General features: G+C 41.7%; 1 protein-coding gene across 1 annotated transcript in view; it reads right to left on the minus strand.

Moving 5' to 3' along the window:
• Positions 1-3921, minus strand: part of GLRX2 (glutaredoxin 2) — a 9347-nt gene extending 5426 nt beyond the window's left edge. Inside the window, exon 1 of the mRNA XM_011934207.1 lies at positions 3695-3921. Within this exon, the coding sequence (XP_011789597.1) occupies positions 3695-3822 (128 nt within the window). The 5' untranslated portion in view covers positions 3823-3921. The remainder of the gene's footprint in view (positions 1-3694) is intronic.
• Positions 3922-14168: the final 10247 nt, after the last annotated feature.

A 14168-nucleotide genomic window follows, 5' to 3' on the forward strand; every position in this document is an offset into this window, starting at 1 on the left:
TATATATAGTTTCTACTTTCTTAGTAAAACATGCCAGAACTCTAGGAACACACTGTGAAGCAGGGAACCTTCAAAGATTTTTGAGGAAGCTATGGTATCTCAACCGCAATGGGCCATAGCTCCAAATTTCCTAGTGTGCAAAGTGGAAAGAATAATCACTGGCACCTCTCAAAGGATTTTGTGAAGATTAAATGAATTCATATGCAGAAAGCAGATAAGTGCCTTCCACATAGTAAATGTTCAATAATGTTTGACATTACTACTAGAATTTCCTGAATACAGGACCTCTCAGTATTTATTATCCAAAACCTGGTTATTGGGAGCTTGTAAAAGGAGCACTCATTGTCAGCAAAATTATCATTAAAAAAAAAAAAAAAAAAACTCAACCAGTTTATCATCCTCAAATCTTTTTATCCCTGGAACTTTTCCTTCCCCATCCACTCATCTTTCTTGGTCAACCAGGCCCTATCGCACTGTTGGAACAATATCAAACACCATGATGCAAACTAATTGCAGAGTAAAATTACAAATTTTACAACAGGATTATGAGATATAACAGATGTTTCAAAAAGTTACTCGAATATCTAAAGAATCAGAGAATTTTTGAAACTTCAGATATTTAAAAACTGTTATCCTTATGATTATGTTATAAAACTCAAATGTTCTGCCTTCAAATCAATACTGTATTCATGGGGGGTGCATTTAAAATTTAAATGTTCTTAAATATAAAGGTAAAGCTACTTTTTATGTTTTAATTTTTGCAAAAGTCCCAAGCAAAATTTTTTAAACTGGATAGCATGAAATATTAGTCTTTTTTTTGAGATGCAGTCTCACTCTGTCACCCAGCCTGGAGTGCAGCAGCATGATCTTGGCTCACTGCAACCTTCACTTCCCGGGTTCAAGCGATTCTCCTGCCTCAGATTCCCGAGCCACTGGGACTACAGGCGTGTACCACCACACCTGGCTAATTTTTTGTATTTTTAGTAGAGATGGGGTTTCACCATGTTGACCAGGCTGGTCTCGAACTCCTGACCTCAGATGATCCACCTACCTTGGCCTCCCAAAGTGCTGGGATTACAGGTATAAGCCACTGCGCCTGGCCTGAAATATTAGTCTTATTTTAAGTGAATCCACTCTAAATAGCTTCTTCCAGTACATCTTATCCTTGGATAATGAACATCTGCCCTACACAGTAGTCTCCCCTTATCCACGGTTTCAGTTATCCAAGGTCAGCTATGGTCCAAAAACATTACACGGAAAATTTCAGAAGAAAATAGTTGGTAAGTTTTAAGTTCTAAGTAGCATGATGAAATCTTGAGCCATCTAGCTTCCTCCTACCCAGGGTATGAATCCTCCCTTTGTCCAGCATATGGACCCTGTATAAGCTCCCCACCCTTTAGTCAACAGCTGTCTTGGTGACCAGATCGACTGTCACAGTGTGGTGATGCTTGTGTCCAAGTAACACTTATTTTACTTAATAATGGCTCCAACAAGAGTGAAACTCCATCTTTAATAATAATAATAATAATGGCCCCAAACCACTATAGTAGTGATGCTGGCAATTCAGGTGTGTCAAAGAGAGAAGCTCTAAAGTGCTTTCTTTAAGTGAAAGGGTGAAAGTTCTCCACTTAATAAGAAAAAAAAAAAAAATCGCATGCTGAGGTTACTAAGGTCTATGGCAAGAACGGATCTTCTATCAGTGCAATTGTAAAGAAGTAAAAAAATTCATGGTAGTTTTGATGTCACATCTCAAACTGCAAGTTACAGCCACAGGGTATAAGTGCTTAGTTAAGCCAGAAAAAGGTATTAAATTTGTGGAGACAAGAACAGAAAAAGTGTTCCAACTCACAGCAATGTGTTACGCCAAAAAGCACTGGGCCTATAAGAAGATTCAGCAAGGGATTCCTTGAAATGAGCATTTTTTTATTAAAGTGGTTGTTCTTTTATTACTGTTGTTAATCTCTTACTCTGCCTAATTTATAAATTAAGCTTTATCATAGGCATGTATGTATAGGAAAAATAGCATGTATAGGGTTCAGTACTATCCGAGGTTTTAGGCATCCACTGAGGGTCTTGAAACATGTCCATCACCGGTAAGGGGGAACTATTACGATATCAGCATACCTAGAGTGAGGAAGCTACAGCAAACATCAGTTTGTTCAGTAATAACAAGAGTAAGAGACAGGAACTAAACATTATAACATTATAACCTGCACAATGTTTACAATCTATTATTTCTTGCTTCCCAATAGATTAGCAAGGAACCCTTTAAAACAAACAAAAAGTCTTGTGCGCTTAACTCAGGAAGGAGTTAGGGGCAGCGAGCTAGGAAGACTGCAGCCAACCTGAGAGGAGGGTGAAGCTTTAAGATAAAAGGAAGTTAAGTTCCTGAAGCCTAAACCAGAAAAGGTTAGGCAGCGCTTGCCTAGCCCTAAGGAAGACCATTGGTGGAATAAATCAGCGAGCTGTATTTGGTTTATCAACTAAGAAAGCAAGTCCTTTCATCTCAGGTCCAGCACTTAAAACTGTCATACCCAAACCATTTTACACTACTACTGAAGGAACTCCAACTGAACACAAGAAAATGTTTTCTTGGATAATGAGAGGAGGTAGGAGGTGCATTCTGAAATATTACCCCCTACCCTGCCAGATAAAAGTGTTTCTGGAAGGCACCCTTCCCCTTCAATTTCTGGTTGACCTTGGTAAAAACTGTCGCGAACTATGAATAGAAATACGCACGGAGGAAGTAAGTGCACAATAAACGTTTCGTTTCAACACGGATGAAGCACCTAGTCATGCCATATTTATGGAGTGCCTACTGTGTGCTAAGTAGGCAAGGTGCTATACTGACCCCAGGGAGAGGCAGAAAAAAACACTGCAGGGCCTCAACGAGCTGTCAAATACTTAACAGCCTGTGATTAGCGCCTTCAGGAGGGGTGTCTAGCTTGGTCTGGAAAGTTAAACTTGAGGTTCCTGGAATCTTGCAAAACTGATATAAGTTCCCAGATTAAGTAGACAGGGAGACAGACTCTCTGGCCAAGTGCGCAGTGGCAGGCGCGGAGGTGCGAGCCGGCGGCACCGCCAGGGACTAGCCGCGCAGGCGTAGGCGGCACAGCCGCAGGTCCCTTCCACTGCAGGTCCCGAAGCCGCGGATATTCTGAACCACGAGGTGTAAGGCAGTCACAGCCTCTTTCCTAAAAGCTCCGGCCATTCAGCAGGAATCGCTGCCCTCGCTTCCTGCAGTAGGGTGGCTAAGTTTAGCATACAAGAATGCAGGACGCCCGGTTAAACTAGAATTGTAGACAAACACCAGAAAACTGTTCCGTTTTTCCTATGTCCAGTGCAGTATTTGGAACACAATTGGACTAAGAATCATTCGCTCTTTAGGTGAAATTCCAACTGATCGCGGCGTCTTGTATTTTTATCTAATAATTCACAGAGGATGGTCTAACCGAACATGAGTCGAACATTTTCAACACGAGAGTCACAGGCTCCTGAAGTCAGCACAGCCGCGGAGGCACCCTTCTCTGCCCATCCCTCGAGCGCCTCCGCGTGTTATGACTCAGAGCCCACGCTCTAGCCCGCCTAGCCCACCTGGGGCCGGGGCAGAGGGGCGCCTCCGCCCACCGCTCCCTCCAGACTCCCCCAAGGCCAGCGCACCACGCAGGGGCGCTCCTGCCCGCCGACCCCGTACCCAGAGGCCGCAGCGGCCGCAGCTCTTGCAGCTCCCGCAGCTCCCGCCGCCCTGTCAAGCCAGCCTGCCAAGCCGCTCCTGCTCCGAACCAGCCGCGTCCCCGCCAGCGCCACGCGGTGCCAGAGCATGATCAGAGCCCTGAACCGCAGCAAGCTCTACGGCCGGCCGGACACCGCGGATCCTAGGAACCCGCCTCCTCCGGCCCGGACCCCGCCTTGCCCCGCCCCATCCCGCCCCTTCGGGCTGCCCGCGCCGCCGCCGGTCACCTCTACTCTGCCAAGCGCGTCCTTCCAGGGCGGCCTCGAGCTTGGATTCTGGCGAATGCCGCCCACATGTAAAACATCCTTCAGAGGGGACAGGCGGCTCCCTTGCTTATCTCGAGGGTTCATCCAAGCCCCGCCTCTGGTTTCTTTTAGATTTAGGGACGCTCATAAAGGCTCCCAGGCACGTGGAAGCAGTGCATGAGGATGGCAGACATGCTGGGGAAACGGAGAAGGAAAAACATGACTATCCAAAAAAAGAATCAAAGTGGTGCCTCAGATGTTTCCACCTACCTGTTAGACAAGTTTTTGTGTGGATGAAATAAGAGCCTAAATATATCCTCTTATAATTAGGCAGTTGGTCGAGACCCAATATAATTTATGGGGATACTGGGGTTTACACCCGTAATTAAAAGAAAAAATCCAATGTTGAAGGTTTACTCCAAAGAAGACAAAGATTATTTACCACCAGCTAAAAAAAAAAAAAAATTAGGAAACAAAACAAAAGAAATTAGCACAGAGATGTTTCGCCATGGCTTTGAAAATGGGCGATTGCTGCTGACAGGGTTATCTAAGCCATTCAGTGATGGTAATAATAGCCTTTGTGCGTCACTATTTAAGGTTGGGGGTAAGTCTTTATTTGACACTGAAATTCATCTTAAAGTCAAAGGTCAAATGGTACATCTAAAATTCTAAACAATTGCTACAACAATCCAAAGTTTTTTCATTCTTCATGTTCAACTAAGTGTAAAATTCATGTTACCAAAGTATAAAATAAGAACTTCTATTTCTGACAGTTCTTTTCCAATATTCAAATGGGCTATGTTTGATTACTTAATAAAAGGATGGAAGTTAGTTGCAAAAACAAATACTCCCAAAGGGTATGAATTCATTCTTTATAAAGACACATTTGACTTTAAAAATTAAGGTTGTGGCCAGGAGCGATGGCTCACTCCTGTAATCCCAGCATTTTGGGAAGCCTAGGTGGGCCGATCACCTGAGGTTGGGAATTCAAGACCAGCCCCTCCAACATGGAGAAACCCCTGTCTCTACTAAAAACACAAAATTAGCCAGGTGTGGTGGCGCATGCCTGTAATCCCAGCTACTCTGGAGGCTGAGGCAGGAGAATCGCTTGAACCCATGAGGCAGAGTTTGCAGCGAGCCAAGATCACACCATTGCACTCCAGCCTGGGCAACAAGAGCAAAACTCTGTCTCATAAATTAAATAAAATAAAAATTAAGATATATTATCTATAGTGTTGTGGACTTTTAAATTTTTTTATAAAACTATTTTGGAAATTTACAGTGTTATGTTAGTTTTGAAGTCGAATTTTACCTCATTATCTCAAATTGTTTTACAAAATAAAGATCATTATGAGGTGAACTGATCATGTTATAATTTAATTTTAATACAGTATAGATGGACTATATCAAGCACAGAATTCACTGTACAGATTTTTTTAAGGATTTCAGAATGTAAGTACTTCAGAACAAAGTGTTATGCTTGAATTCGGCATAATATATTAATAAATATATTGATAATTTTCAACTTATTTGTGCTTCATGGGGTAGCTACAGAAGTGATGATTATTTTTGGTCACAGTTGTGATGATTGCAATAGCAAGTTAAGAAATATGTCAGCAGACAGTAGAACGGTGGTTGCCAGAGCCTGGGGGAAGGCGGAAGTGGGGAGATGTTGGTCAAAGGGTATAGAGTTTCAACTATACCAGACAGGTAAGTTCTAGAGAGCTAAAGTACAGCAATATGACTATAGTTAGGAAAATTGCAATGTATGCTTGAAATTTGCTAAGAGGGTAGATCTTGTGTTCTCACACCCGCACACAAAGAAAGAAAATGGGGCTGGGTGCGGTAGCTCACGCCTGTAATCCCAGCACTTCGGGAATCTGAGATGGGCAGATCAGCTGAGATCAGGAGTTCAAGACCAGCCTGGCCAATATGATGAAACCCCATCTCAACTAAAAATACAAAAATTAGCAGGGCGCGGTAGCACGTGCCTGTAATCCCAGCTACTCGGGAGGCTGAGACAGGAGAATCACTTGAACCTGGGAGGGAGAGGTTGCAGTGAACCAAGATTGTGTCACTGCACTCCAACTTGGGCGACAGAGTGAGACTCTGTCTGTAAAGAAAGAGAAAGAAAAAGGAAGAAAAGAAGAAAAGGAAATAGAAAAGAAAATGGTAAATGTGAAAGGTGGTGGCTATGTTAATTAGCTTGATTGTGATAGTTATTATACAGGGTATCATGCTTGGGAATGAATGTTTGTCCCCTCTGACACATATGTTGAAACTCTCCAATGTGGCAGTGTTGAGAGGTGGGGCCTTTGAGAGATGGCTGGGCATGAGAGCTGGAACATGAATGAATGGATTAATGGGTGATCATGGGAGTAGAACTGGCAACTTTATAAAACAGAGTTCTCTGCTCCCTTGTCCCATGATGTCCTATACGGCTCGAGGAATCTGCAGAGAGTTCCCACCAGCAAGAAGATCATTACTAGATGTGACTTCTTGACCTTGCACTTCTCAGCATTCAATACTGTAAGAAATACTTTATATACAAATTGCTCAGCTTCAGATATTCTGTTATAAGCAATAGAAAATGGACTAAGACATATACATGTATCAAAATATCAGGTTGTGCATTTTAAAAGTGGTGGCTCACACCTGTAATCCCAGCAGTTTGGGAGGCTGAGGCAGGTGGATCACAAGGTCAGGAGTTCGAGACCAGCCTGGCCAATATGGTGAAACCCCGTCTTTACTAAAAATACAAAAAAATTAGCCAGGCATGGTGGCGCATGCCTGTACTCCCAGCTACTCTGGTGGCTGAGGCAGGAGAACTGCTTGAACGTGGGAGGTGGAGGTTGCAGTAAGCCAAGATGGCGCCACTGCATTGCATCCTGGGTGACAGAGTGAGACTCCATCTCAAAAAAAAAGAGAAGTTGCTGGCATGAAGAAGTGAAGGCAGGCCAACTGGAAGGGAAGCATCCTATGTAACTGGTTTGAGAAGCATATTTGGAAAGCTGGTAGTCATTAGCCAAGTTCTAATTGTTCTGGTCTGTTTGCTCGAAGTTGGAGTTTTATTGTCATGTATATTCTGCCCATTATCCATTTATACATTCAGTCCCTCACCATTAAATGATGGGATTCCATAGTTACCCTCTTGTTCCTGCATTCTATAAATTTTATGTGCTCACCATGTGCCAGGCACTGTAGTGAACAGCACAGAAATGACACTAGCATTCATGAAAATCTAGGATAATACATAAGAGGAAAACCTAAATTGAAATTGACATTTGGGAAGGAATGGCAGAAGAAGAACCTGTAACCTAAAGTTTTAACAAGAGTAAGAGTTAGGCAGACAAGGTGGGGGCAGAGGGAGAAGGGAAGGGGAAGAGCGCTACAGGTGGTGAGGCCGAAGACAAAAGCTATTACATGCTTTCCATACAGAATATTTTTTATTTAATCTGATTTGAAATTTAGCCATGTTCAAAATTTTAGTCTGTTGGTTTAAAAAAGCAAGCATGACTTAGATCTGTGCTTCCATATTTAAAAATCTGTGTTGAAAAGCAAATAAACCAACAAATCTATTTCTGTCATATGCCTTACTTTTACTGTCCTCTACTTTCTTTCCTTGGTTTGGCAAAGGCTATTTATTAGATATTCTTTAAAGTTTTTATTGAATTGGGTTTGCTGCTTCTTTTCATTGGAAATTCAACATGTTTGTTATTTTTCTGCTGTACCAGTAGCCAACCAGACTGAGATCAGACCATCATCCCACAGCCCCAACAGATCCCTATATTATTGGAGCACCTTAGAACAATTATCAATACAGGTACAATTTATGCTAGGAGATGCATGTTGAGTCAAGCTCAACTAAATTCTGAAAACAAAACAAAACAAAACCAAAACAAAACGCAATATAGGTAATGGTTAGTTTTATGTGTCAACTTGACCAGACCATGGATGCCCAGGTATTTGGCCAGTAGGTGTTTCTGTGAGGACATTTTGGAAAGAAATTAACATTTAAATTTGAAGACCGAGTAAAGCAGATTGCCCTCCATAATGTGTGTGGGCTTTATCAAATCAGTTGGAGGTCTGAATAGGACAAAATGATGACTCTCCTCCAGGTACGAAAGAATTCTCCTGCTGGATGGCCTTGGAACTGAATATTAGCTCTTCCTGCCTGATGGCCTTCAAACTGGACAATTGAATCTCCTTGGTTCTGCAGAAGCTTTCTGGCCTTTGGACTCCAACTAGAACATTGGTTCAGCAGATATTAAACTTGCCAGCCTCCATAATCATGTGAGTGAATTCCTTTCAATAAATCTCTTTAGATATATTCTATTTCTCTGGAGAACCCTGACCAACACAATATTCAATTGTTATTTTATTCAACATAAAAAACTATTGTTCCATTTCTTTTTTTAAAGTTACTTATATCCTTAGAGTTCCTGAGACATAAGTTTCGATTCAGTAAGTCTCTAAGTCCTTTTCTCTGTAAAATTCCCACACAAGGCTATACTTAACAGTGATGGTAATGAGATTTAATCACAAGTCTCTAGTACCCATGTTACCAAAGCTCCACTACATGGTCCAAATACTGAACAAAGACCTAGCAAGCTGTTTGCTATCTGATAGGGGATCTGATATGGGCATAGTCAGGACTGCAGTAGTGATAGAAGTCTGTTCAACTCCCCCTACTTATAGACAAAGTGAAGAGCAGCCTCTGCCATTCAGAATCTGGACGGCACTAACAGCTAGATCATTACGTTCTCCTGTTAAATAAAAATAAATTCAGAGTACCAACAACCAGATAAAGCCACTCTGTGACCATAATGAATCAAGATAAAACAAGGACTGGGTATGGGGGCTCACATCTGTAATTCCAGCAATTTGGGGGGCCAAGGCAGGAGGATTGCTTAAAGCTAGAAGTTTGAGAGCAGCCTAGGCAACAAAGGGAGACCCTGTCTCTACACAAAATAAAAAGTTAGCCAGGTGTGTGCCTATAGTCCCAGCTACTTGGGAGGCTGAGGTAGGAGGATCGCTTGAGCCCAGGAGTCTGAGGTTGCAGTAGCTATGATCACCACTGTACTCCAGTCTGGGCAACAGAGCAAGACTCTGTCTCTAAAAAACAAAATAAGACAAAACAAGACCAATCAGTAATAATCATAGCTTAACACAGATCCCCAAATGACCACTTTGAGTGACTTCTACTTCTTTGCCACTTACAGTTTTAGCCTCACTTTATTCTTCCCACCTTCTAAATAGAGAAAAATACAACTCTGCAGGCCAAATCTGTTTGCTGCAGCAGTTATGAGTCAGAATTCTGTTGTTATATATCGTCTGGCCATTTCCCATTCCTATGTTGTCTCTCACCATTAAGTGATGGGATTCCACAAATAAACTCTTATTCCTGCATTCAATAAACATTATGTGTCCACCATATGCCAGGCACTGTAGTGAACAGTATAGAAATGAATCTAGCATTCATGAAAATCTAGGAGAATACATGGGCAGGAAATCTACACTGAATTTGAGAATTTGGGAAGGCATATCAGAGGAAGTAACTCCTGACCCATGTTTTAACAAACGTTGTGTTAGAATAGTTTAAACATTTTTTAAAGAGTTAAACAAACAAAGAAGAATATATGAATGAAATCACATGTAGCTCGCAAAAGCCTAAAATATTTTTTATCTGACTCTTTCCAGAAAAAGTTTCCCGATCTCTATTCTAGAGAAAATTAAGAGACCAAATCATAAAATTACCCTTGCTTTGTGATAGGAACCATTACAGAGCAAAGCCCCATATCATTGAATGCTTTCCAAAATTACCTTATCCAAAATCAAAATTGAACAGGTCTAGTCTAACACCTTCTTACAGAAATACCACACAGATACACATAATATGTGGTCTCAATTATAGCAAACAGTCAATAAACTTAACTTTGTTTGACCAAAAAATGTGTGTTAAAAGCAGGGGTCAGCAAACTGGAGCCAAATCCTATCTGTGGTCTGTTTTTGTACGGCCTAAAAGCTAAGAAAGAGTATTACTTCTTTTTTTTTTCCTTGAGACAGAGTCTTTGCTCTGTCACCCAGGCTGGAGTGTGATGGTGCAATCTCAGCTCACTGCAGCCTCGACCTTCTGGGCTGAAGCAATCCTCCCACCTCGGCATCCCAAGTAGCAGGGACTACAGATGTGTGCCACCATGCCCAGCTAATGTTTTAGTTTTTGTAGAGATGGGGTCTTGTTATGCTCCTCAGGCTGCGCTCAAATTCCTGGGCTCGAGCCACCCTGCCACCTCAGCTTTCCAAAGTGCTGGGATACAGCTGTGAGCCACTGCACCCGAAAATTTTTACATTTTAAAAAGTTGTTTCAAAACAAACCAATACAGAAAAATACTTCACAGAGCCCTTATGTGGCCACAAACCCTAAAATATTTAATATTTACCTCTTTACAGTAAAGAATTTGCCACTTCCTGATCAAGAACTGTGAAGAATCAGAGATTTTATTCTCCTTGCAAGCTGACAGATTAGTTTTTGCAAGTTTCATGAATGCTGACACAGAGACAACACGCTTGGATCAACAATGAAGGGCTTTATTACTGAAAGCAGTAACCAGAGTGTCAATGTATTTGCCCTGGTTTCCTGAGCCCCAGTTCCAACAGGGAGGCATGGAAGGTCAGATGACAGCAGTATATAGTGGGTTATTATTATTATTTTTGAGACACTGTCTCACTCTGTCACCCAGGCTGGAGTGCAGTGCCATGATCTCAGCTCACTGTAGCCTTGATCTCCCAGGCTCAAGCCATCCTCCCACCTCAGCCCCATCGAAGTAGCTGGGACTACAGGTACACACTACCAGAACAATCTGATTTTGTACTTTTTGTAGAGATGGGGTTTCGCCATGTTGCCCAGACTGGTCTCAAACTCCTGGACTCACGCAATCTGCCTGCCTTGGCCTACTGGTGTGTTGGGATTGCAGGCATGAGCCACCGCACCCGACCCACAGTGTTTTTTGTTTCTTTTCTTTTCTTTTCTTTTTTCTTTTTTTTTTGAGACAGACTCTTGCTCTGTCGCCAGGCTGGAGTGCAGTGGCGCCATCTTGGCTCACTGCAACCTCCTCCTCCTAGGTTCAAGTGATTTTCCTGACTCAGCCTCCCGAGTAGCTGGGACTACAGGCACATGTCATCATGGCTAATTTTTGTATTTTTAGTAGAGGCAGGGTTTCACCATGTTGGCCAGGTTGGTCTCAATCTGATCTGCCCGCCTTGGCCTCCCAAAGTACTGGAATTACAGGGGTGACCCTTAATCTCAGCCCTGTAATCTGTGCCCGGCCCCCACAGTGGGTTATTTTTTAAGATAATTACCCAGGGCCAAAGGTCTAGGAACGAATATTACAGCAAGATGCAATCAAGCCAGTCCTCTTCACCTGGTGAATGAGCAGTAGTCATGATGTTGCAGGACTCTTCCTTAGTGCAGCTAAAGATGGGGTTCCTTGTCCCACGGCCATGAAAATGCAGGCTCGCAGACAATTTGAATGGTGAGTAAGATAGGGTTTTATCGGGTGAAAAGGAAGAAAATGGGGAAACAGGGACTCTTGCTAGGCCAGAGTCCCTGCTAGAGCGCTTCCTACTCAGCAGTTCAATTCCCAGTTTCCACACAGAAGAGATGGGGCCAGGCTCTCTGCTGCTGCAAACATCATGAACTTCCTGAGGCTCCACCTCTGTGGGCAGGCTGGTTGGAGTTTCTCCAGGGACTCCTTCCCACGTGGCTGTCTCAATGCTGCGGCTACCTTCATGTATTTAGTTACCTATGTGATGAGCTACAGCAACTACTCAGAATCAGCAGAAAGATAGTTCTGCAATTTGGCATCCTCAGCAAGAACATGCAGGAATGCTCAGGGCCTGTGGTGAACTAACTCTGCCTACAGTGTGCCCCTGATGATATTTGTTTGCAAGTCATTGACAGAAGTGAAGTTTCCACTAAGATTCAGCTGTGACCTCGCTGCTGCAGGCTAAGATCCTGAACTCTCTAGTGTGGACATCACATCTGGAATCTTGTGTCTTCTCCTGACTGAGGCCCCCAGGCACACAGGGAGGAGGTAAGTTTATACTGAATTGAGCTCCAATATTTTATTGAAGTTCTTCACATTGAATTTTATTTTGTTTTCTTAGGAATGAGGTACCCTGGCATCCTTCCATTATCTGATCAGACTTGTAATAACGTTCCTTGGCAAAACTGTTGTCTAGTCTTCCAGCAGTTCCTTTTATGGTCCGTCTGCTTACCAATTTGTCAACTTTAGAGAAAAAGTCTACAAGAAGATACCAGGCAGAGGCCCTACAGTTCTATCCTTGTGCTGGCCCTGGGGGCTGGGAAGTTCAGAAGGTCTCCTCAGACCACTGTCTTTGAACCAACTTTGCCTTGAGTCTCCATCACAAATTATACAAAAACATCCTCCTTAATTTTGTCTTTGTGTTCATACTTTGCTTAATTTTATCTGCTTGGAATCAGGAGGTTTGTCCACCCCATGTTTGGTGACCATTAACCTTTAGCCAATTTATAAAGACATGAGTTACACAAATGCCATTTTAGGGAACACTGCAGTACTCATAAGGCCTTCTTAATTAAAACCTGCTTCCTTCTTGACAAAACATACTTCCCTTATGTTTTCACACTATAATATTAACTTGTATGTTTATCTAACTGGTACAGTTTTACCAGAGACAATCTGGGATTACAATACCCACTTTAGCTATTTTTGACAAGAATAAGATTGTTCATATGAGAGGTGCTTTAGAGCAAAAAGTGAGGAAGCCTTCATGAGGAAATTTTCTTGTTTGTCTAAAAAAGAGAGTATTTCATTTAATGTAGGAGACATCCTTTGTGTTCTTACTTTGAAAATAAATAAGTGTTGGGTTTTTCACTGTATGGGTGGATAAAATTGTCCAGGGCCCAAGTTGTTCTTTAAATCAGCTATTATAATGCTCTTTTGTGTGCGTACATGTTAAAATGAGTATTTCCATATCTAAACTTTCTCTTTTTCTCAGAGAAAGCATAATTAGCCTTTTAAGGTGGTAATTTTATATTTATCTGAAGTCAGCTCTCTCATCTTGTTCTGTTTCTCTTTCTGTTTTATTCCTCTCTTAGAAAATTCTAAAGATTGGCCGGGCACGGTGGCTCAAGCCTGTAATCCCAGCACTTTGGGAGGCCGAGACGGGAGGATCACGAGGTCAGGAGATCGAGACCATCCTGGCTAACATGGTGAAACCCCGTCTCTACTAAAAAATACAAAAAAAACCAGCCAGGCGATCGTGGGCGCCTGTAGTCCCAGCTACTCAGGAGGCTGAGGCAGGAGAATGGCAGGAACCTGGGAGGCGGAGCTTGCAGTGAGCTGCGATCCGGCCACTGCACTCCAGCCCGGGCAACAGAGCAAAGCCCTTCCTAAAAAAAAAAAAAAAAAAAAAGAAAATTCTAAAGATTAACCAATCAAAAAATAAAACAAAGAACCAAAACATTCAGTCGTTGTGTGCTCACTCTAAGAATACATAGTTTAGATAAACGATCATGTAAAAGCAAACAAAAAAGTCATCAAAGTACTCATTTTGGCAGCACGTACACTAAAAAGGTCGAATAGCCCTTGTTACCATACTTACAAGGTAAAAAGACAAGTCCTTAGTTATTTCCAAGATAAAAGAAGAACTTTTAGCATGATTCAGAATCTTTAAATTTCAATACCATATAAAAGTAATGTCAATACAATATTTTGTTTTGAACAGGACCACAGTTAAACTTCTTATGATTTAAACTTCCTATATTTCCTATGTTGGTTTTATGAGTTAAATAAATTATTATTGCTTCTATGACATGTTTAACTTTCCATATATAAATGTAAATATGTGTATATACATATATAAATAAAATATTTGTGATTGTATTCATGCAATGCAAGAGTAATAATATCTTTTTAGGGGTAAAATTTAGGAAATTCTTACAGTGCTACAATAAGTATTTACTGTGAGAGCAAATGTGGTAAATTTCAGATACTTAACTACGTTCAAGACATTATACAAATGATTAATTTAATTAATAAACAATGTTTTGAAGCCTGAACAGTTTCTAAGTAAAAAACATATATGTTTATTTCCATATGTAAGGAATTTGGAAGTTGTCATTTTGTTGTAACATTAAAAAAAAAAAA

The sequence above is a fragment of the Colobus angolensis genome, unplaced genomic scaffold, assembly GCF_000951035.1.
Source record: "Colobus angolensis palliatus isolate OR3802 unplaced genomic scaffold, Cang.pa_1.0 Scaffold132, whole genome shotgun sequence".
NCBI lineage: Eukaryota > Metazoa > Chordata > Mammalia > Primates > Cercopithecidae > Colobus > Colobus angolensis.